The 25,607-nt window shown below is 36.4% G+C and overlaps 2 protein-coding genes across 5 annotated transcripts in view; one reads left to right on the forward strand and one right to left on the reverse strand.

Annotated features, from left to right (window-relative positions):
* Positions 1–14,958, forward strand: part of LOC124211786 (uncharacterized) — a 50,677-nt gene extending 35,719 nt beyond the window's left edge. The window contains exons 4-10 of one of the 3 annotated variants that reach the window (XM_046611202.2): positions 110–205; positions 4,497–4,559; positions 5,547–5,630; positions 7,777–8,005; positions 10,831–11,276; positions 12,343–12,440; positions 14,582–14,958. In XM_046611202.2, coding sequence (XP_046467158.1) covers positions 110–205; positions 4,497–4,559; positions 5,547–5,630; positions 7,777–8,005; positions 10,831–11,012 — 654 coding nt within the window. In that variant the 3' untranslated portion in view covers positions 11,013–11,276; positions 12,343–12,440; positions 14,582–14,958. The remainder of the gene's footprint in view (positions 1–109; positions 206–4,496; positions 4,560–5,546; positions 5,631–7,776; positions 8,006–10,830; positions 11,277–12,342; positions 12,441–14,581) is intronic. The other 2 variants (XM_046611205.2, XM_046611204.2) reach the window with 2 other exon arrangements.
* A 5,650-nt stretch (positions 14,959–20,608) lies between these two features.
* Positions 20,609–25,292, reverse strand: LOC124211812 (Deubiquitinating apoptotic inhibitor). 2 transcript variants are annotated; one of them, XM_046611256.2, is made up of 4 exons: positions 25,163–25,292; positions 23,521–25,065; positions 23,082–23,308; positions 20,609–22,606 (listed from the first exon to the last, which is right to left on the reverse strand). In XM_046611256.2, the coding sequence occupies exons 2-4, from the start codon at positions 24,999–25,001 to the stop codon at positions 21,651–21,653; spliced, it is 2,664 nt and encodes an 887-aa protein (XP_046467212.1). In that variant the 5' UTR covers positions 25,002–25,065; positions 25,163–25,292; the 3' UTR covers positions 20,609–21,650. The 2 variants fall into 2 exon arrangements, with proteins under 2 accessions (XP_046467212.1, XP_046467210.1); XM_046611254.2 differs by having other exon boundaries at positions 23,521–25,286.
* Positions 25,293–25,607: the final 315 nt, after the last annotated feature.

Raw genomic sequence — 25,607 nt, forward strand, 5'->3', positions numbered from 1 at the left:
AGAAATTGAGGCCGCAAAGTGTTTGCAAACAAACCGTAATTTTCTCATACTTAAATCCGCTTCGGTACCTAACTACCAACATTGATGTAACAACTGATTTCTGTTTCAGGACCAACGCGCGCTTCTCATACCGTGGATTTTTACAGTTATAACGTTCAGTGTAGTTGACATTACCCATTCCATGTACGTGTGCTTTATGAACTTGGTAAGATATGAAACACTGCAAGTCGGTGTTCGACTGTTTACGAGTAAAATACAATCTAAGACTGTAGCTGTAAGCACCGCGGCAAATACTCGTACTTACACGTAACCCTTTATCATGAAATTGACTTCGCAATGGGCTATTCAATTCTAGATTAGGTCTACGAACAGTAAAGTTACAGTTAATTCAAGTGATTTCCAGCGATTTTACTTTGATTCCAACGAACGGTGGTTGGCCGTTACCGTAACCGTAGATTTGTCGAAATATGGGACGACTTAGTTTCAGTTTTGATTGAAACCTGAAGCTGGAACAGGACCTCAATCTCAAACACAAATTAGTAAAGTTCAGAAACTTGTCCGCCTTTGATCCACCGGATCATAATACCACCGAGATGAGTGACAAATGGAGAACGTTAGTTAACGTGGGACTATTATGTTTCACTTCAAGCCGGACCGTAGTTTGGCAAATTTAAATAGACCAATCGTCAAGTACCATTGTACGCATCGGCGTGTCTAATGGGATAAGGATGTATGCGCCAAAAAGGCGAATTTGGTGGTAAAAAGATGTATAATTTTTTTCGCAGAATTCGGTACAAAAGCACTCGCTTTTAAAAACGCATATCTACACTAAAATTAGCCAAAAAAATAAACAAAGGTAAAAATCCTCATGTTTAGTGGATACGCCCCTTCAGAACCAAGATATATTTTTATTTATCACATTTATAAATGACATAAGGTTGCATCCGGTATTTGAGTGCTTGCTTTTTTTTTTTGTAATCAACACAAGAACCATTCAAACGTAAAGATTTTTCGATTTCGGAAAGGATGTTTAAAATTTTATATTTTCTCAAACAATAATATTGGACGTGACGGTACAAAGTCGTATCTGGGTACATGCAGCCTATTGCATTGCTGAAAGGAAAATGAAGAAACAGTTTTTTCCCCACTAGTGGAGAAATGGCTTGCTAATTCCAAACGCGCACGCAATTCATTGAGAAATAGTGTCGTTTTTTCATTTTCAGCAGGCGGCCAAAATCGCTTATTTCTAGGTTTGAGTGGTGAAAAAATCTGTTTATTCTATAATTAATTATAGAATGAGAGTGAAGCCATTGCTCAATGACGTAACCGTGAGCAAGTAACGAGTACAATGTCAAACTTACATCCGAAGTGAAAGAGAGGTATTCCACTTAATTCTGCACATGATAGGAACGACAAAGGAATCAGAGTGATCGATGTGATTTTAATCCAGAAGCGTATATAGGTATACATACCCCGAGAAAATTCACTTTGAAGTCGAATCTGAGCAATATATAACACAAGCAATCAATCAAGGTGGTATCCCTTTATACCAGAACACTCACCGCTCAAAGGCAACGCACCCCATGCAGAGGGGCTTACCATATCTTACCAGCTTGCAGTCTGAGGGTTGAATGCTGCCAGTACTTGTCACTCGCTTAGCTTGCGGTTCGAAATTGGAAGCGAGAGAAGCCGCGGGATCGTGAAACTACACTGAGAGAAATTTTTATTTCCGGTTACCGCTCAGTCCTTAACTATTTTCATTTTTTTACCACGATCGAAAAATAAAGTTCTAAGTACAAAATGAAAATTAGCTTTCTAGCTATTACCGGAAATTCTAGTATCCGTTACTATTATTTCCCAATACGATCACTGTTACTATATTTTCTTGTAAGTTGCGAAAATTTAAAGCTTGTGCAACAATAAACTGACGTTAAAGCCTTATTTAACTGAAAAATTGGAGTAAGCCTCAGAAACTGTTTTTGCGTTGCAATTACCAAAAAAGGATCGACAATAGCGCAAAATGGTTAGGCGTACCTCGTTTTTCCTAATTCCAACAATATTCAAACAGTTTTTTTAACGATACATGTTTTAAGGAATTTTTCTAGTTACTGTAACAAATGAATATTTTCTCAGTGTAGTGAGACAGAAGTTAGTATCGTTATTGAAATGATTGACGTTTGGGAAAATCGGTAATTTCACAGTTACGGGAATGTCTGATATTCAGTAAATAATAATAATAATAATAATAATAATAACAAGGCGAAGTGTATTCAGATTTTGAAAACTCGACTACTTCAAAGACACCATAACCTTGGAGAATAGTAATTTTTCCCCTCTATGTTTCGTTGCTAACTTCAGCCTCATCGAAACTCACCACTTGAATCCTGCGAGGAAGGATGACGGGGGGAATTCTTCGCTATAAACGTTTTTTCTTCTTGTTGTAAGCAGAAAGGTCTGCTTTCGAAAACCCGATACGGGGTTTGCTAATTACCGTTATGTATTATTCAGCCTGAAGGTCAAGACAAAGGGCGACTCGCCAATTCCGGCGAGAATATTCTCGCGCGTTTAATCACGCGAAATTAGTGTTCAAGAAGAAGAAAAAGTAAGCGGTAGAAACAAATGAGATGATCTTTCATCTCTCTCTTATTTTATTTTGTTTTCCTTTATTCCCTGCCTCTCTCTCTCTCTCTCTCTCTCTCTCTCTCTCTCTCTCTCTCTCTCTCTCTCTCTTCTATCCATCTATCTATCACTCTACCTTCATCGTAATCAACATCTTCTCAAGATCTTTGCAAATTTATTTTATCGAACGTAAGGTACGTGAGAGACAAATTTTTACTGTGCCCACAATGCGATGCGATAGAGAGAAAACCGCACCCCAACAGGTTTACAATACGTTCGGAACGATGTACGAACGTTGGAAATGAATGAGTTCGGTTGTAAAGTTTGTTTCCCGCGGTAATTAATACAATTACTCACGTCTGTCGCGTGCTCGTAAGGTGCTATAAACTCTATCAGCGTTCATTATCAGACGCTTTTCATTCTGCGTCTGAATTGGAACGCGTGTAAGACAGGGATTTGCAAGAACCGCCGACCCCACGCATCGACAAAAAATCACTCATCAATTTATTAATACCTTGTTAGATCTGCGCGTACGAAATGTATAATAAACAGGTATACGTATATAACCGTCAATGAAAATGTTAATTGGCAAGCTCTCTCCGCCTACATAAATGTACGTCACCTATCCTTTGTAATGATTAATAATTGCTGCTTGTAATTCGCCCGGCATTTCTCACGGACGCGGGTTTCTATGATCGTTAACCACCCCCTGTGTACCTTCGGTTGGGTATAATAACAGGATAAAATGGAGGCACTTTAGACCTTTTGCTCGCCGTTCGTAGGTTCAAAGCTAGTTTTTATTCTCACCTTATTACTTATCGTAAGGTATATACTGTATATTTATATAATTATTTTGCTTGTTTGATCGAATGCTCAATTACGTATGCCAAGAGGAGATTAACTTTTAAATTGGACTATTTTAAAGCCATGCGAATTATAACAAAATTTTATAAACACTTGAACGGTTCCATCGCCAAAGTGACCTCGAAGTAATCGGAAAGAGAATAGAATAATTTTTACTCTACGCATTTAATAATAATTGTGAAAAAGTGGAAGTCTAAAAACGTTCGAGTATTCATAAATCAAAAACCATCGCACGAGGAGCGAAAGAATAAAAGAATAAATACAGAGCTTGACGATCCTATCATTATCCAAAAAAGTTTCAATCAAACTGAAAATAGTGAAGTCAAAACCTGATGGAGTTGGCACGGAATCCCCTATATACCTGTAGTTTGTAAATCTCATTGGTCGATGACCAGCACTTTCAGGTAAACAATACAAGTTATACGTTTCTAATTCACACTAAATGAATATTCAGGGTTGAAAAAAAGAGATAACTTGATTATTCATTTTATCTTTGTAAAAAATTTCAAAAAATTATTTTCAAAAATGAATTTGAAAAAAACTAAACCCAGTCTATAAATAGCCTGAAAAAAATTGATGTCTTTTAAAGGAATTGATACTCTACTACGCGTACAAAAATTTTAATTAACTCAAAGCACGCGGGATAATAATTTGATAACAAACTGAAAAAAAAAAAAATGTATCCAGAAAGAAAAAGTAATTCAGTTGAAATGATTGAGAGTGGGAAACGTGAAAGGGCTGCGGATGCGTAACCACGGTTTGACGTGAATTTAGTCCTTCGTTGAAATACCGGGAACGGCGTGCCTGCGTCATTAACAAGGGGAGGAAATTTTCCGCAACTTTTTGTTGCTTTTGTTACACAGGTATACATATACGCGTGTGTTTTTTGTACATTTTTTTTTCCGCTACTTTCAAGCGACCGAAACGCTTCTGCAGGCTTTCCCCTCCCGGCACGATTAATTCTGCGGTTTAAACGCCATTTCACTGACGCAACCGCTTTCTCTCTTTTCCAGGTACCCTTCAACCCCATCACCGCAATGCTGTTCACCCTCGACTTTTTCGTAGTCTGTCTCAATGTGAGTAAAAAAAGTCACAAAAATAAACTGTACTAGTAACTAAGTCGTGAAAACGTGGGGAAAGAGAGCTATACGTATAACGATCACGACGAGTGTCTCAATCGATCCCAGATTACCGAAACATAGTCAGTCTAATGGTTCGCATAAATGTTGACGATTTTTATTTTTTTTTTTATTTTTTTGATACAATCTCACTGTCTTGCTTGTTATATAGGATGATTTGCGTTTACTTGTGATGGTTAATTTTTTTGGCCTTCGATTTGTGAATGACGGAAGTTTCATTGATATGTTTATAATAGTCTGGATCAAAGTTCCAAAATGTCAAAGCTTAGACAGACCATTACAATAGATTATCGAAATTCCGAATGGTTAAAATTCTCAACGGTAAAATTTCCAAACGGCCAAAACTCGGAAGTTAACAATCTTACATTATATGCGGTAAACGCTTCGAGATATATCCAATAATCGATTAGCGGCATTTGTAAAGGCTGGTAAAGTTCGAAGTTTTGATCATTCGGGGTATTGATAATTCCATGCAATGGTCTCTCTGAACTTCGACCATTCTAAACTCTGATTAATTCGTGGGTTTATTCAGTGGTGGTTTTGACCATTTGATGTAACGGTCTCATTGAATTTTCACCATTCGAAACTCTGATTGATTCGAGGCCTTGACCAGTTGCGGTTCTGACCATTTGATGCAATGGTCTCTCTGAATTTTGACCATTCGATGCAGTGTTCTCTCTAAAGTTTGACCATTCGAAGCTCTGATCGATTCGAGGCCTTGACCATTTGGGATTTCGACTATTTGGAACTTTGACTACTTGGACTTTTGACCATTGGACGTAACTGTCTGACTGAACTTTGACCAATTGGAATATTGACCCGCACCCGCTTCTGAGCCTCATCTGATCATTTAAATACAATGTATGATTAAATCGGTTCGACGCTTGACCACATCAGTGTTTCTTTCTCACTTTCTCGCTACAGGTATACTCGTTGCTCTGCGTTATTTCCCAGTATCAGGAATACGTTGCCGGCCGAGGAACAGCCGCCGACGATTGTGAATACAGGGTGAGTATGATATCGTGAAGAATGTGTTTTCAGACAGTATATTTCACTATCCTCATGCTGCTGTCTCGTGATATTAAGTGAACAGTAGTATAATAATCATACATGCATCGATCACCAGCGTTTGTCTGCAAAAAAACAAACAAATAAATAAATAAATAACTAAAAACTACCATTTCATATTGCATCCCAGTTAACAGTAGCTAGCAAGACCAATTGGGAATCATATTGATAAGGACTGTCAAAGAGAAGATTATCAGAGTTAGTAAAATAATAATTGGGCGGAATTCGATACCATTTCGTGCCCAACATGATTTACGTTGCACGGAAGTAGTTCAATTGCGATAACGCTTGTCGGTCGGCACGTGCCTTGTGGACATGGCTTATCATGGGTGTGGACTATGCGAGCCCATAAAAGGACACGTCCATATGTCGAGGGGCGCATATAGTTATCGGGATCTTCGATTAGGGCTTGACCGCTGACACGAATCGCGGAATTTTAGAGCTCTTAATCATCGGAGGGGGTAAAGTCACGTAGCCCGCCTACACAACAATGGAATTACGCGCGGTGCATGCAGGTGAAGTTCTGCCATCAATTTCATTCACTGACAAGAGGGTTATCAATATTCGAGTTATCCAATTGTGTCCCTCGCGAACATTCGCCGAACATGTGCGACAACGCGGATGACAGTAGCGACAGAATTAGGATGGTTGTGCGTAAGTCTCTCTAGCTCTCACTCTCTCTGTCAGCTGTCCGGATGGAAATTATGAAACACCCCGTTAAGACCCATGCAAATATTGATTCAACAACTCATTAAAATTAATTAGGCGGCATGTTGTATGGTTTAATGAAAATTTATTGTGCCTGTCATGTACGACGGAAGGTAAGAGGAGCTTCGAGATGCGCGGTAATTGCGTCAACAAGGCGTATCTGCACAATTTATTTGAGTAATCAATCGAGGCGAGCTTCTGTAATATAAGTCAGACTGTTTTGAATTAGGGAGGTGTTTTATTCTTTCTGTTTCTTGTTTCAACGATCAGATATGAAGGTTAGTTTTCACCCCGGGAATGAAATTATCCTAAAGTGTCACAAGATCTTTCACTCAAGTCAAGGTGTCTGCTTTCCATGCGAATCATTCCCATTCAAATAGCGTGCAAAAACATATACAGAGTAAATTCCTAACGACTGCATGATCCGTAGTCTGCTAAATTTAATGCGCACGAGCGTCAATCCGAGAACAACTGTTCGCCAAGGCGACCAATTCTCTAACCCTAAAAAACTTTGAGAGTTCTGAGTTGAGCAGAGCCGGTTGGTCGCCCTGGAAAACTATCGTTCTCGGATTGTAGCGCGTGCGCGTTAACCTTTAGCAGACGACGGATCATGCAGTCGTTAGGAATTCACTCTGTACATCGACCTAATCCAAAACAGTCCAATATACATGGCATCATATGCATCGAAGGGGAGAACAAACTGACGATGAAAATAACGACGACTGCACGAATGTTGGAGTAATGAAGATTAGCAACCATTCAAGTATTAGCAAAGGCATTTTTTGCAAACTTTTGCACCCCACCCGTAGTGATAACGATTGGTAACGTTTGCTTGTTTTGCGCACTAATGTTTTTTAACGCTGTTTCAAACGCTTATTAGCAAAGTGATTCATTACCTGGGAATGGCAGAAATTCGACTTATAGTCACATCCTGATCAATTTATTCCTACTTTATTAAATATCAATTACTACTAATTATTAATCCGCGTTATCGTGTTCAGTGAAACGTGAATTCATTATTCATTTAGTATTGAATACATTATGTATTGTCTTTCTTTTTAACCGCATACAATAAACAGTGTATTCGCCAGGATATTATTATTGAGCAATTCGTGCATTGTTATTAACACCTTCTTTTTAGAATATTTTTTATCATTCTCAAGGAGGCGGTGTGTTGGCTCTCAGCACGCACTTAAAATTTCCTACGTGAGCTAACGTTTACCTGAAACGCTTAATACTATAGCGTAACATTTGATAACGTTACTCCGAATGGCTTCCCCTGTTTTAGCGTTAGCTAATACTTGAATGGCCCCTTTATATGGTATTCCAAGAGTTCGCGGTGATATCTCATACGGGTAATTCTGCCCAATTCCGGAAGGTACCAGCCGTGAGATACGCGGTTCAACCAACGACGACGGCGACTTCCTGCCTTAGCTCGCGAAGGGCGCCGACGAACAACGAGACCAGAGCCACTGCCACCCCTACACAGAGTCCTACAGCGGTTCCGGCGATCCTGGCGAACGAGAAGAGTCCTGTGGCGTGCAAACCGGGGCGGAAACACGTTCAATTTCCAGATACGCCGACGGCTAGCCAAGGAGAGAAGTCAGGTCGGTTTGCGTGTGCGATTTTCCCCAAGTTTCGAGGCTGTAACAACCCCTGAAACAAATCGAACGGGGTATTTCTACCGGGACAATCTCTTGAAATTTGAAAGTAAATCGCGCATGCGCGAGTTTTATCGGCTGTTCGCGCAGGCTGGCCATCCCGAGTTTTCAGCTGTCAAACTGTTTCTGACGGCGATGTAATTGATACGAATTTTTGAGGTTATAATCTCAAATAATTGAGATAGTGACTCGGAAAGGTTTGGAAAGCATTTGTTGTTGGGTTGGAAAGTTGATTCTTCGAAGAATGGTCGGAATTTAATGCTCATGCTCTTTGAAAATTCAAACCTACACATTTGTGTCGGTTGGCCCGCCTGCATCGCAGACAAGAATATAGCTGCGGGAAGATTTCGCCGACCAATGAGATTGAATTATTTGGCGCATGCGCGGTATAATGTTTGTCGACTAGAAATCGTTACTTTAATCGATATAAGACAACTGGACATTTTCAACGCTTCGTTCTGCAACGATTCGAAGGGGTGGAGGTTCGTTTTTACTGGCTGGATTCTTTCTACGTTCGTTTTTTAAAACCAATTTTTCTACAACCCCAATACCTCCGCAGACAACGCGATAAGTAATCTACGGCGTCACGTTCTAAGATGTTTTCTTTCGATAAGAGGAGCAATTTCCCAAGCAATATTTTTTTTTTCTTCTCCGTGGAATATTCATTTTCAGATAAAATTGAACAAGCAGCCATTTGTTTTTTGGAATTTAGCTCAACTTTCCATTTGTAAGATATTTGTTAGAGAAATTGAACCGATTACGTGATTATGTTTATATTCCATCAAAATAAATGATAATTGGAAATGTCTATTTTTACAGGCTTGTAACGTTTTTTTCGAGGCAAAAAATTAAATATCTTCCTCAAAGTCGGTGCAAGTGTAGTAAAAATCAGAGAATTTTAATATATTTTTTTTTTTCTTTGTTTTTGACGTCTAGTTTTATTGACGGGGAAGAAAAATTTGGCACAGTTTACAATTTCGCGAATATACCGACATTAGAAATTGTGAAATCACGGCAAAAATATCGCACTGTGACAAACTGCCTCGGCCTTTCCGTTCAGAGAAGGCAAATTTATACGATTTTCATTTCACCCACTTTTTTGGCTGTAACTTCTAAATCATACATGTCTGCGACTACGGAGCTGCAGTGAGAATCAATTCTACGTTAAAATATAACCGTCTGAATGGCAAATATGGTAAAAAGAAGTGCTGTAAATTTGTCGCTGATGTCAAAGGTAATTCATTTTTGTTTCTTTCTTTTTACTCACAATCAGAGTCGAAAAAAGAATTTCGCCTAATCAATTCACCGGGCATATATTTCTATGGATTTATTCTGATCTCAAGAATTGAGGAAACTGCGATTGAAATGTTAATTGAATATCGCGGGGAAACTCTGACAAGTTACGTAACGAGTTTTGCTACATAGCTGGTCGAGATTAAATGGGGTTGTATGAAAATATAGGAAGGTTTGGGCAAGAACACATTTTCACAATAATTATCCGTACGTGCGATAAAAAATCACGTGTTAATGAGAGATTGGTTTGTCAAAAATCCATACTATTTATTAATTTGATCACAAGATATTCGAACGTATTTGATTATTTAATAAAGTATCGTATTCCAGTGCTATGAAAATCTGTGTAAAAATACACAAATGTAAAATATTGCCGTTATAAAAAACGAACTCACGAAGTCAGATATCTGTATTTCATTTCGACCCGCTTCATATGGTCAAAAATCTAGTAGATCTAATAAATCTAGTCTCCGCTCTACGATGGTTCATTTTAAGCTGAAGGCTGTTCTTCACAAATTTACTGTAACATTTTTTTCACCTTGTTGACACTGTTAAATATTTGATTCCACAACACCAAACTGATATTACGGAATATGATCAACAAATGACAATATTGGATTGACTGTTGAAATAAAAAAGTAAATCTGTACTCTTCTGAATATAACAACGTACTGTCGTGAAGTGAAATCAATTAAATCGACTAGAAGTTCAAACAATTTCCAACCCATTATAAAAAAAACATCGATGCAGGCCAGAGCTTTTTAATATTTTTCCAGATTTTTCTATTTTAGTATTTTTCAAAGAGATCTTACATCTAGGAGCACAAGGATATGAGATTTTGATAAATACTCAACATTTACGACTATCATGTGATAAAATTAATAAAAAGTATCGATCTCCAGCTATCCACCCTTCCTTGACCCTTATAGAGTCACAGATTATTGATATAGTCAACTTTTATAACAAGATAATATTCTGTGGTTTTTGGGGTAGCTGATTACGAGTCTGAAATCTTATTTAAAAATTCTGGATGGCGGATCAGACATGGTGGACAAAAGTTTCAAATTTGATCGAATACGGTCAACAAACTCTACGCAGGGGTTTCTGATTGGATTCGCTATACTGAATTATTAAAAGCTGACATCAGATTCGTAATCAGCGACTCGAACAACTTGTAATTTATGTAAAACATGGGTATGTGTAGAGAGAAATGAATTATTCCTTCAATTTCCACGATTTTTTTCAACCAATCCATATCTAACAATAACAAGTTACGTTACATCGCAATAATTATTATCTATCATTGAAAACCTATCAGTATACTATCAGTAATAGGGAAAAAACGCAAAGAAATATGTCGAAGAATTCTCTAAGTATACAAAAAATGAGTACAAAAGGGTTAATCGAAACTCAAGGCGCTAATTGCCGCGAAGATAAGGTAAAATTAGGGAAAATTTTGGGACCTGCATATGTTTCAGAGATCGGGACAAAAGATGCAGTATCGACTTGGAACCCCGCGGTTGTCGTCGAATTAGGCAAAACCCCGGCGGTCGTGGACACGGCGCCGCTGTTATCCTCGTCAACGAGGCAACAGCAACAGCAGCAGCAAGGCGAAGCTGTGAAGATGACGAGTGACGGTGTTCGAACGATCCCGACCTAATCCCCCATTTCCTCAAGGTGTATGATTACATAGACCGGCGAAAGTTAACTCTATTATGAATTTTCTATATATTTTCGAAAATTCTTCGTTATATGTATTATATTATATACATAATGTATACGTACGGTATACAATTTGTTACGCATACATTGTACATACGTGTTATTATAATTATACCTATAAAGTCGACTTCAGCTGGGTGCAAGTTTCGCTCTGTACTGTCGGAATCACGCGAGGGACCTTTGGCAGATTTTTTCTCTGCAGGTAATGATTAATTATTAGTGATTGAGAAAATCCATTAATTTTTTTTTTGTACACTATAGCGTACAATCTTGATTTTCGTTTTTTACGATTTACCCGAAATTTAGTCCATGATAAATAACTGCTAAGTATATGAAACAGGGGTGAAATTTTCTCACAAATCGATTGTCGCTATTTATTTTGTAAAATTACTATCGCACTGTGAGAAAAACGCAAATTTTTGAGACACAGAATTCAATTTTTAACACACATTCGTAAAAAAAAAAAAGTGTCCCTCTACTAAAATAAATGCATTTTGAGTTAATATTTTCATTTTAAAGTGAACGGATTGGGTAACTAGGTATTTCAATACGACGTGTACGACGATTTTTTCTCGCATATTTTGGGTTTTCATTTTGTTTTTTTCTACACTCTTCTCTTTTTACACCTTTCTCCGGTATTAATTCAGTCGCCAAGTTTTCGACACGATCTGCAATTGAAATTCTTCTGCAATTATAAAGAAAATTTATGAGCTTTTTACAATCGCAAATAAACTCTGCCTCTTCGCGACCGTTGAAATATGCCAGTTGAAAATATACCGCGTATATATGTATTATGTATCCATGAGACCGGTCATATGTAATGAAAGTGAACGAAGTTTTGCTCATTGCTTTACTGTTCAGCAATACATTGAACAACCGTCCATCGTTTTTTCAAATTTTTCCCACAAGCTTTCGCCTTACCGTGCTAAAAATGCGAAATTTCACTTTTGTAATATACATATAAAGGGAAAAGGAACTATTTATACTTTCAAATCGTTCGTGGGTGAAATTCGTCTGAACGGGTAAAGGATCGGGAATCGATTTATGGAGATTCGAAAGAAAACCGTTCTTCGGACGTTTATTTTTACAATCGTTCAGAAAAATTGACTAAACATACTGAAATTAAAGTAAAAACTGTTCCAATTTTTTTTTTTTAAACATATTACTGTACAGTATAAGATAAAAATCTATTAAAATTCACACGAACCAAAAACATGTATCCACTTATAGCACACTTATCTGTTTTTTTTATTCTTATTCTGTTTTAGACCAACATTTTCTAACGGCACAGAAATTTACATGGAATCGATGAAAAGCCTTCGAATAAATTCACACCTTCAGCAACGACATTCGTACTTCTATATAGGTGAGCATATATATAATATAACTGCCATGTACTATACTAGGTAGATAGATTTCGCGTATATATATATATATATATATATATATATATATATATATATATATATATATATATATATATATGTGCCGTATTTGCTTCGACTAGTTCAAGCGAGACAATTGCCTACTTGAAAGTTCAGCTAAATATCAGGACGAAATTGAGCTTGTAGCTTTGCAAACGCATTAATTTGCAATTTAGCAGAGGTTTAACGATCGCGGGGGAATTAAAAAGGTTTTCAGTCTCGCCTTCGGCGAGAATTCAAGACGTGGAAAATTTCAAACAAATTTCTGCTTACCAACATTTTTCTACTAAAACAAAGTTAGACCGCTGAAATTTTATTATATTCTGCTGATCGGGAAGAGCGGCTTGTTTCATAGTGAATCAAATTCAAAACTCAAGTTATTTGACTAAAAGTTAAAAATTAAGTTAACTTTCCCTCCATCTCTATTTCGGTCACTCCTTCTTTTTCATTATCATTTCATTTTATTCTATGTTATTTTACTTTCTTGAGTTTTTTTTCTTTTTAATTTATCTCAGTAATGTACCTCTACTGTAAAGCAGTCCTCTTTTTTACTACAGCACGAGATGAAATATTCACCCTGGCCAGTTTGTTTATTTCTTTTGGTTATTTATTTATTTTATTTATCTACTTATTCATTTATTTTATTACTTTTCTGTCACTCGTGTATTTAGTTACTCATCTACATTTTTTAATTTATTTTGCCTAATGTTTTCTGAGCTTATTGTTCAAATACTTGCGGTATGTCCTTATTTTGTGTTATTTACTCTGTTCTGTCGGTCGCGAATGTGCCGGTTTATATTTTTATTTTTACACCTGACCAATTGATTTATCAATTTTTCTGTTCTGATTAATGTTACGTTACTTTTATCTATTCTCGTATATTCTTGCTCATGTTTCAACCATTTTACTTATTTATTTATTTGTTTATTTTTTCAACTCATTATTTCTCCATCTTATTTATTATTCTGTCTTTAATTCTGTACTCTGTTTTATCTATTTTTATCTCCTTCTCTAGTCATTATATTTCATTATTTTTCATTATTTTTGAACCTTAATTTTAATGTATGTTAATTTGTTGTTAGTTTTATTGTGTTCTATGCCTATGCATGTAATTTGTTTGCACGAGCTTTCTATATGCCCCTATGTGACTCTATCTATCTATCTATCTCTCTTTTGTTCAAGAATATATATTTTATACACTACAGAATCTATAATAATTTCAAACTTTTATGAAATTTTATAATGTGCCTGCATAAATTTTTGGAACATTTTTTCCGAGTAATTTTATACCCACTATTCTTTTCTCACTTCGTTATTACGGTTGACCAATTACGAAATTCCGTTTTATTCTTTATAGATATTAGGGTGGTTCTTATTTGGGTCATGTCGGAATTTCTTCGCGCTCACCCCCAGAAAGTAATCGTGTTGTATAGAAAAAAATCAGGCTAAGAACAAAAAAATTTCCGATAACTTTAACACGCCCCGCCAAGCAGTCGAACTTATACATAGAAAAATTGATGAATTTGAATTTTGTTTTGAAGAAAACTGTTTATCACTTTAAACTGTGTATTATAAACGATTAATTGCTGCACAATCGTTAAATTTTCGCAACAGTTACAAAAAAATCCAGCAACAGTGATCGTAATGAGAAAGAATAGTAACGGATACTGGACTTTCCGGTAACAGCTACAAAGCTAAATTTAATTTTGTACCTAGAACTATATTTTTCGATCGTGGTAAAAAAATGAAAATAGTTAAGGACTGAGCGTTAAACGGAACTAAAAATTTCTCTCAGTGTGGAGTTGTCGGAATATTTTTTGGATTTAGCATGATGTTATTTTTCTAAACAACATGATTAGTTTTTAGGAGTGAGCGTGAAGAAATTCCGACATGCCCCAATTATAAGAACCACCCTAACAGATATAACGAATTGCATCGTGATTTAACGACGCGTGAAACGAAGTGTCAATGCGATACGTCGAAATGCCTTAAAATGTCGACTTATCACAAGCTACTTTATCATCGTTTATTATATATTACCAATTATCGTCAGTTTGTAATCATGAACCGTTGTTGTTTTCAGGTTGCTCAACGTCTATATATACTTAACTAGCCCATCTAACGAGATGAATTATTCCTGCGATGTATTGATCTAGGAAACGTGAATATCTATAATACGTACAACATAAATTCTCCCCTGATTATAAAATACCCTTAGGTTCAGGTACGTTTATAGAATAATTGTGAATGTGACGACAAACGGCACTTACGTGTGTATATAACAAATTTATAATCCACCTATTACCAAAAACGAATACATCGGTTTATGCATTAATTTCAAATATATTTATAACGTCTAGTACTTGTTTTATGTAAATAAAATATACATACGATATACATAGACATAAATTAATAAATATAATAATATACTTGCACGTATATTACATCTTTGTTATGGATAAATGACGTTTGTAAATTTTTTCCAATAAAATATCTATGTAAACGTTTTTTATAAAAGAAAAACTACGAAGAAACGATTTTCTGCGTATAATGACGTACGAAATTGAACATAAATCGACAACCCTGCCCAGATTATAGTACATAAACCCTCATCTTCAAAATTATTCTAACCTTAGCCAGCTTTACCCAACCAAAATTTTCTGACCATTTCCAAAATATTAACACAAAAAAATTTTGCAACATAAATCCTCGATCGAACCATTTGATCTGATTATATACTTACAATATTTACGTATTATATATATTACTCGAATTCTGAACTTCGTACTTTTATCACAAAAATGGGGAAAAACCGTTATTTCCCCATTTTGGGATTATCTGAAATTCAGTGAAACGTAAAAAAACACACACACACACACACACTCAGATTTCGTGTTAAAATCTTAGTTCCTTAAAGATCATTGTAAAATTAATAAAACAGTCATTTTTCCCCTATGTTACGTTAGGATAACGTTACTACAAGTTAAACATCGTATGTTGAATTCAATGAGAAACACCTACAGTGTAATTTCAGACTTTTCTTTTGAAATTCAATCTTCCAAAGTGATAAAACGCCGACCGTATCGCGCATAGAAAATTCCCGACTTCATCCCGTGATTAAAGGCTAAAGTTTTCGTGGAAAATGGTTGCGGGTTTAGCGGCACGTACACCCTATAATGGCACTTGCGGACCAATGGTTCTCCATAAATTGAATCAAAGCAGTTCACAGCTGATACACCCAATCCAAACTTCTATCGCAACTTCGACATGCACAAGCCTGCTACAAGTGTATATTACGTTATACTATACATACATACATACACACACATATATAATAAATATATATATATATATATATATATATATCATGCGGGTGTGAATTGTCGAGAAAAGTTTTTTTTAATTTAATATATATATTTTTTTTTTTTTTTGTTACTCTTTCCGCATATCTTTCGCAACGAACAAAGGTATACAATGCTCACTCAGGCTTTAAGCTCATTTATCGACCACCGCGTCTCTCTCTCTCTCTCTCTCTCTCTCTCTCTCTCTCTATTTCTCTCCCTTTTTTCCCCTCTCCAGCCATTGCTTTTATTCTAATAATTTTGAAGAGTGTTGAAAAAAAAAGTAAAGAAAAAACGGATCTAAAGCGAAGCTTGCAAAGTTTGGAGCTACTTTGTGCGGGTACTTATACCGAGAGACTTGGAACTTTTTTCTCATACCATCGCATCGATTAAAGTTGTCGAGGAATAATCAAGTATACTTCGATCATCGTGTGACTTTTTTCTTTTATTCGTTAATTTTTTTTTTTTGTTTTTTCAAGCGATAAAATATGCAAGGTCAAACGTGTTGCGAATTAGGTGCTAAAGATTTTTTGAAATTTTTAAAAACGTTGCAAAATTTGTCCACGTCGAACGGTTGGAGGTATTATTGTTTAACATTGTGGGCTAAAATCAAAATGTAAAATCACAATATATCGAATTCTGACAGACACGAATATCTCATTGATGTACAGTTTCAAATTGTTTGATAATGTCGAACAGTACAAAAGTTGAAATTTGAAAAAATAAAAATATCTGAAAGTCGGAAAATAGAGTCGTTAAAATTTATGTATTTTTCTGGATTTTATATTTTAACTCTTTTTATAATTCGAATTTGAAAGCCTGATTAAAGTTTGATTTAAAATTAGATTTTTATGTTTAAAAAAATTCGATACCGTGATCCTTCTTTTTCGTTTCGTATCGTCGCGTTGTAATTCATAACTGCGCTACTCGTGTATCTACTTAATTGAAATTTTGTTTTATAGCCCAACGCATCAGTGCTCGAGAAGAAACGACAATTTTCAATCAAGTTTCACAGCTTTCTGAAATATAATAAGAAATATCAATATGTATAAACATTATTCTTCGTTTAGTATCGCTAATATATTGAATAATAAAAGACAGAAAAAAGATACCACTTTTCCCACGAAATCAACCTGCACGCAACGCGATAAAATGCTCAGATAAATCTCAATTCATCACGAGAGATAAAATGTCCGTCCATTCGGTCACAATATTTGCTGTCCCCATAAATATTTCATTTTCCCTTAATTAAGAGGAGGTTGCGAAAATTGAAGACCATTGCGATTACACCTTACTAAAAAACAAATAATAAGATACTTCACCGAAAGTATTGATTTTCAAGTTGCAACAGCGAAACTAGTTTAATAATTACACATCTATAAGAAAAAAAAAGGAATATTTTTCCTCTTACTAATTCGCAAAAAAAGTGTTCTCGTCTTGAGTGAACTTTTTATCGTTAATTTCAAAACCAATGATATTAACCGCACGAAAATTGTATCAAGTATCTCTTCCGAATCGCATCACGTAGAATCGCAGCGTTAAATATTCGGCACGCGTATCTGCATGCAAACGAATTAGATGGAAGCGAAACCACATTTCAGCACCATGGGATCAGGTCCAGACGCAATTTTAACAGATGTATATGTCGTGCCCACAATGGGTGACGAAACCGCAGACGCTCAGAGCCAGCGTGGTAAAATAAACGACGCGACGCGACGCGACGGTTGGAAAATCGGGTCCTGTAGCTCCTGTAATCACCGGGTTATTCAGCGTGAGTTAAATATATCATAGAAGCTAATTTTATTCGTAACCGCGAATTGAAATAATAGCTTTGTGACACTATCATGTGAAATAAAAAGTTTTAAAGAGCTCGCGTCTGACACGTAATTTTCTCTATACTCAATTTTATTGAATAATAGATTAAAAATAAATAATCATATTTTCAAATTTGATTTTTTATTGAAAAATTATTAGACACGGAAATTTTCTTTCGCGAAAATTTTCGCTATGATCGTCGAGAACTTGAAAACTTTCGAACGTATAAACTTTAATCTATCTGTAAAAGTTTACCCAGCGTTCGCATTACAAGCCTGTGAATATTGTTCTACCGCCAAAATTATTCATCTGGTTGAAACTAAATATTGTCTAAGATCTGGCGAGACGTTGCAACTATCCATAGAAAAAAAGGGAATCGAAATCGGTTTGGTTGTTATGGAGTTATAAGCGAACATACGGACAGACACGACATACGTTTGAGTTTTATACAATATAGAGTGAATTCCTAACGGCTGCATGATCCGTCGTCTGCTAAAATCTAACGCGCACGCGCTGCAATTCGAGGGCGGCCGTTTTCCAGGCCGACCAACCGTCATAAGTGTAACGTTGAAAAATAGTTGGTTACATACATCGCGGAGAACTGTCGTCTAAATTTATGACGGTTGGCAAAATTTGCAAAACAGCCGCTCTCGGATTATAGCGCGTGTGCATTGAATTTTAGCAGATGACTGAACATGCGGTCGTTAGGAATTCATTCTCTATGTAGAGAAGAGAAGAGAAGAGAAGAGAAGAAGAGAAAAGATTGTTACACATGTTTAATCAGCTATATGTCAACATAGTAACGATAATTCCTAATCCAAATACAATTTGATTTTTTTTTTTTTATACAATCAAAGAATTATTTTAATCAAACTTCAGATATACGAAAGATCAATACTTGAACTATATTTCACAAAATTTTTATCCAAAAATATAAACTTTCAGTTTATAATTGGGTATAGCTAGTGAATGAACGAAGGGTTTTAAAAAAAATTCAGATTAGAATTTTTGGCAGAGTTTCTTGGCAAAAAATGACGATTCTATGTATCGCCTTGTGAAATAAGTTGTGATCGCAGAAAAAAAATCCTTAGATCATTCACTAGCTACACTCACCTACTAACAGATTTCAGATTAATATTGTACGAAACATAATTCCAATATCGTTTTCTTCTGTACCTTAAGTTTGGTTGAAATAACTCTTTTATTATATTTAAAAAAAATTATCGAAAAATTGGATTTTTTTAAAGGTCAAGTTACCCACGTAACGCCTTAATAGTAAGATTTATGGAAATGCGTATTGAAACTAAACTCTGTACGTAACGATCGTTTGCGTAATTAGCAAAATTAGCTTTGCTGAACTTTGGATCAGTTAAGTCAGTTTTCCCTAAGCTGTATGCACTAGCTTGAAGTGCTTGAACTAACGATATTAGTTATCAACTATGCAAGAAGGGCGAGATTCCAACTTCCGGTTCCGTTACGTGTTTAATGTTATACCTATATTATGACCGGTATGCAGATTGAAGGTGCAAGTTTAGTGCAATTATCCAACTCGTTCTAACCATGGCTAACAGTATTATCCTCTTTAATTAGTTTCTCATTGTCAGAGATTTGCTGAATTTCAGTTATTGAGGAGGTTGGTTGACCAAATATCGACACTTTTTGCCAAGTTTGTTACGAGTTAGTTTACATTGAGTATTTATGGAGACGTAGTTGCAAATTAGGAAGATTTGTTTGATAATATGAAAACAAAAACTAGTGGAATTGTAAAATGAAGCTGAGATATCGATATTTCGTTTTAAAACGCTTAAAAATTGTTAAAAATCGGTGCAGCTCCGTTTTATTCAGAAGACTTTTTGCTACGAAGTTATTGAAACAGATTTTTTATCAAGTGGTCGATACGACATTACAATTTTTTCCTCATGATAAATATCGGCGCCATATAGTAAAATTGAGTATTCAACTATGCCAGCATGATTAAAAAACAATTGAGTTTTCAGAAAATAATTTCCTGACTAAAATCACCCATCCTAGAACGAAATTGAACGTATCAACTAGATTTTCAACAATTTTGAAGCGATTTGAAGTGAAGATCGAAATCTAATCGTGTTTTTATTTGTAACGGCATTATTTCATATTTTTGTATTTTTAAGATCTTCGTAGCTTTTGGTCACGAATGTAATAATTCTATAAATACTCCATCTAAGAATACAAATCTCATAATAAAATTTTCATGTACCTACAGGAAACCTTTAATGATAGAATAAAACTTTGGATATTTGACTAGTAAATTTTTCTTTTTTCATTTTATAAACAATCTAGATCACCATATACGTGATAGCCATTTCAGGCGGTCGTGAATAGCAGAGTAAAATTAGATGTCAGCGCGGTTCAACGCGTTAAATATAGTAAAACGTAAAAGGGTGTTTCCCCGGTGACATTAATTAAGTAATTACGTCTTTAATTTTCAAGCTAATTCGCGAAGGCTAGACCGCCGTGCTATTACACGCAAATGGCATTGTTATAAATAGAAGAAAAAAAGTTTAATGGTAGGGGTTTCAAACAGCGAAGTATCAAATAGCAAAAAAAGTTTATAATTCTAATTTTCGACGTTACATAAAACGTTCAGAATTGTTAGTCCATAAAAAAAAAAAAAAAAATTAAATCGTACGAAAAACGCGAATTCTCTACAGATATACAAACGAATTACATTTGTACTTTCAAATAATTTATTCATACATGTGTACAATAATATTTTACTGATTTTTATAACTACATCAAATATACAAGACTTAAGAAAAATTATACAACGCGTGCGGATTGATTATATATACGTATATATTACATTTTACATATATAAATAAAAATGAATACATTATTAATTGTTTTTTGTTTGTTTGTTTTTTTTCAATTGAATTCAATACTGCAATAAGAAATAAATATTGTCGATTGGACAGTATAAATTTATCACAGATTTTTCTTCACATTTATATTATTATTATCATTATCATATTATAATTTGTTGTGTTTTTTTTTTTTCTTCTGTAACTTACTACATATAAAACACAGCTATATACAGTTTACAATTAATCGTTTATATATATATATATCCTTTATTTCAATACCGCGCAGGTCATTCGGCAAAGTGCTTTTTTCAACTTCAACTTCATCGGACCGACGAACAACGTTGTTGAGATAGGGCCGATCAATGCGATACGCTCACTTCTACAATTTTGAGCGCACTCAAGATCAGAATTGCATTTCACCAACATTGTTTAACGGCGTCAAACAGATCGAAGATTTAATTTCTTTTTATACGTACAAAAACGCAAACAATACCATATCAGATAATCTCCGTGGGACCTTAAACCTACATCGCAATTCAGAACTATATGCGTAAATTAAGCCACAGCCAATTGAAGAAGATTGCTCAGGCGTATATGTGTGGTTGTATATACCATGTATAATATGTATGATGTACGTATTCACACACACACGCACTTATATATTTTTAGCATAAAGATAGTTCCCGATTCCTTGTATCCGATGAACGGTTTCTCTTATTCGTCTTCTCGTTACCTTTCAAAAAGTAGCTGCAGCCTGTGTCAGCCTTGATTCTTAATTAGACTATACCTTTAAACGATACTAACGGACTATAAACTAATGAACTCTTCGTGGTGAGCAGTCAACTTATGCAGCGACAAAAATGAATAACAATTGACGAATCGAATAATCGTTTTTCAACTCTCTGACGATAAGTACAATTACTAAAAGTTACACCGTATGTAATTTAACAACTCATTGTTGTGAGACCTTCGATAAAGTAACGTACGTACTCTATCCAAAAGACTTTTCTCCTGTAACCGATTCGATTTGCTATAAGTAACGCTATAACGTCGTGGTATTTATTCATTTTTTCGGTAAAAATAAACGCTTCTGGAAGAACGACGACTAACGACGAGAAGAAACAAACTAATTGAAATTAGACGACAATTTTCCTCAAAAGAGGAAACGATTCGTCGGTATATCGACGGCGCTTCGACAATTGCTCGGCGGAGGATTCTCATCGTCCGAATTATCATGCCTTCCGACATTCGGCAACGGCTGTTTACTACGCTGATTACGTTTACGTTCAGTCTGTTGCCGGAGCTCTTCTTTGTAGGCAATCGTATCTATCGCTACGAGTTCTTGAAGCCGTTTCTTCAGCGTCGACAATTCGGGTACATCTTCGTGCGACTGGACGGTATCCGATGTGGGTGAATTTTTTGCGTAGAACAAAATGTAGGGGGTGTCGGGTGGTTCGAGACTCTTGAAGTCATCCAGGCTACTGCTCCATACGTAGCTGTCGTTGAACTTGTGCCAGGTATTCTTCGCGTCACAGGCGTAGGTGAAATAGTGTCCGTAATCCATGCTGTATCCGGAATGAACGACAGCTGCGTAAAGGTTGTAAGTCTCCGTAGTAACGCAATTTTGCGACGATACAGGTACCTTGATAGTTTCATTGTACATAACTTTGTGTCTGAGTTTAGTTCTCAATCGACTCTCAGTATCGTAATGAAAGTGTTTCAGTGTAAGTATGAGATGCGACGGTGCCTGTAATATTTTTATTAACCTTTGCGCGTCGCACAGCTTTGTGCACTTGTCGCAACGGTATTTGTTCTCCCCGGTCAGCTTTTCCGGTGTCAAATAGTAATTTATTAGGTCCTGTACAGATATCTCCTGATTCTCAGGTATCTCTGCCGGAAAACAAAGCTGCAAATCACGGAATTTGTCCGTATTATGTGAGTTTGTATCACACTGGGCGCACTGATATGTAATTTCAGACTCCCCGCCAAACACTCGATGAACAAGGAACGCTTGCATGCTGCCTTCCTCTCCTCCGACGGACTGAATCCCACTGTCCGTAGAATTGGAATGCGAATCATTTAGTTGCTGGGTTTGGCCTAAATCCTCACCTGGTAAAACGAGAATATACTTAATACAACATCGGATAAATTTTTCTGAAAAAATAGATTTTTAATCAGGTTTGGACTGACCTGTGCAACTTTCCTAACCATTTTGAAGCGTGAATATTGGCGATACTGAACAATTGCGACATCATTTGTAAAACCGTGATACGAATTTTTCAAGTTTATCAAACTACAATGACAAACTATAGGTATTTAAAAATAGAAAATCGCAATCAAGATCTATTGTGATATTTCTCGTAGGATGCTGTTGTCGTTGCTCTCTCGTTGACGTATCGCACATTTCTAGTTACGCGTTAGATTACAAAAAACGATGTAGTAAACGATGCCAAAAGAGCACGATAGGGAAAATTTTCCATTGAGATCTATGTAGCGTAAATTCTCGAAGTTCGAGTGTAAAAAACACAACAAACAAAGAACAAAGGCTGGCGTATAAGCTGTGACGAAAACGTGATATATTTACGTTGAGTAAAGTCTGCCAACGACTGAGTTTTCCTTTGAAGTACAACACCTTCAGTGAGATCCTCTTCGGTAGTCCAGCGTTTAATAACTGGGCCATCCTCTCCAGCTTCCTCTGTTCCGTCGCTCATCTGTTCGTCGCCCTTTGATTTACGTTCAGTGGTCATTTCCACACCGGTGCAGTGTATGTTGGCAGTTTTCTCCTGCTCGTACAGGACATCCAAGAGATGACTAATCGGTAACAAACATACAGATGCAATATTAATAGATGGTTACTAAATGCGTTTGAACTAAGCAATAATAATAGAATGTGACAAAGCAGTGTGCGATGATATCAAACACAAGTGTGAGACGTCGAGACACACATATCATTTATTTTATGGCAAGTACAATTAGTAAACAAGGATTATGTCGAAAAAAGCAATTACTCTCAAAATACTAACCAGAGAAATTCAGAGCTATCCTGTTGTTGACCAGGCGTAAAATAGGTCGGTCTAGATGCAAATAATATTTCAGTCGGTGCCAGCGACATCCTCTTTGAATAAAGCAGCAAAGCGAATAGATTTTCTAGCTTTCTTAGAAGATGTTGATCAGCGACAGATTCTTCATTGCCCTCTTCTTTGCGATTAAGAACTTTGTAACAGAACTGTCTGGTCATGAAAAGAGCTTGAAGAACGCTGTTCATGTAACAAGTGTTCCCCAAGTTAGTCAGACCCACTTTACCGGCGTTTGACCTAAAACTGGGTGTTTCAAGATTGTACAAGTCGTCTGCCCACACAGAGCCGCCGACTATCTCTTGAACGACTTGCATGCGTGGTTTAACCGGCAAACTGCTCTGGAGAAAGTCGTAGAACGGATAGCCAGGGAACCTAATCATGAGCGCGGTTGATACGTCGACGATGTTTTGTACGCATTCTTTTCCCATTGGAGATGTGTCCTTCAATAGGTGTTGCATCATCGGCTGGATCCTTTTCGATATCTTGTGAAATAAACTCGGAGTACTTTGTTTTTTAAGAACGTGAAATACGATCGAGGACAAATTTTGTCGTCCCATGGGAAGCAGAAGGGCGATGAAGAGTCGCTCCACCGTTGCTTCCGTTACTTCCTTCAAGATGGAGAACTTTGATTTTGCTTCCAGCTCCAATATAAACTCCATAATCCAGATTCCTAGCCGATCTCCCCTCAGCCACTTTGTCGACCATGAACAGAGTATCTTCAACGCTTGAACGAGCTGCTGATCGTTGCGTGATTCCGACAAAATGCATTGCACAGCTTGCGGTATCATCGCCGCATCCACGAGTTGCAGCACAATGACCAGAGCTGGTCCCGGCTCTTCAGTTCTTGACATGTCCGATATTATGTTATAGAACACAGCGAAGCAGGTGATTATCAGGTTGACTCGTTCGGAGCATTCCTCGTTTGAACATAAATGAGTGAGAAATTTTTGTACTTTTGAGGCATTTTCATTGAATTCTGATATCTTTTTGGGCTCGCTGGGTACTTGGAGGTAGGCCAAACGAACAATGATCGCTTCGCATAGTTTGGTGTGATTCGAAGTCATCGGTAGGTAGAATTTGTGCGACAAAAGGACATCGATAACGGAGACTAAGAACGCGATATCTGTGGTAGCTGAATTCTTTATCATAACTGCAACGTTGTTGGTGAGAGGATCACACCTTTCGAAAGTGTCCTCGGAAAAATACTTAGAAAACCAGGTCAATAGCCGTGGTATTTCGCTATAATTTGATACCCATAACTGGTCGTTTAGTATTCTCCTCAATATCGTGCCGTCTTTCAACAAAATTTCGATTCTTTCAAGCAATTCCAACGTTGACCACCCTTTAACAACATCCTGTCCCGTCCCTGACAAGATTAAGCGGAAACATTTCTCAAGTTCTATTGTTATTTCATCCCCGTTCTCCATTATTGCCGATTCTTTTGTCGATAAGTCTCTGGTTGATTAAAGGTCCGAATGAAAGTACCTGACACTAAACAGTTATTAATAAATATTGTCTTTAACCTCAACACGAATGACTACGATTAAAACCAAAGAAATGATTCTCGTATATCGCAACTCACACATACCGAGTTCAGGGCACGCACATCACACTGACCAATTGTGCACAGTGCATACAACCCTGACGCTTAACGCCTATGCGCTTACACACCGTAACACACAGGACGCCGTCTAAGGACGCTTCAGTGGGCAGTGAAATACTTGCCATAAGTTACATGCTTGGTGTAGAACCTAGACAAGAAACTCCACGTCTTGGTTCACGGCGTTATCAATCACGCGTTCAGTGCGTTCCTAAATTCATATTTTTTCAAACTACGTTTTGAAAATCACCTTTTTTCATAGATACCGAGTAGGTTTTATTTGTCACATTTTCAAAACAAAAGAACTGAAAGACTGATCTAATTGATGACTATTAAAAAATAAACCTATCAGCAGTTTTTTCCAAATATTTCCTTTCCAATAGTTGGGAAATTGAAACACACTTGCACCAAAAATAGTACAACACGGCGTCAT

This window comes from Neodiprion pinetum, chromosome 2 (genome assembly GCF_021155775.2).
Source record: "Neodiprion pinetum isolate iyNeoPine1 chromosome 2, iyNeoPine1.2, whole genome shotgun sequence".
In the NCBI taxonomy this organism is placed as follows: domain Eukaryota; kingdom Metazoa; phylum Arthropoda; class Insecta; order Hymenoptera; family Diprionidae; genus Neodiprion; species Neodiprion pinetum.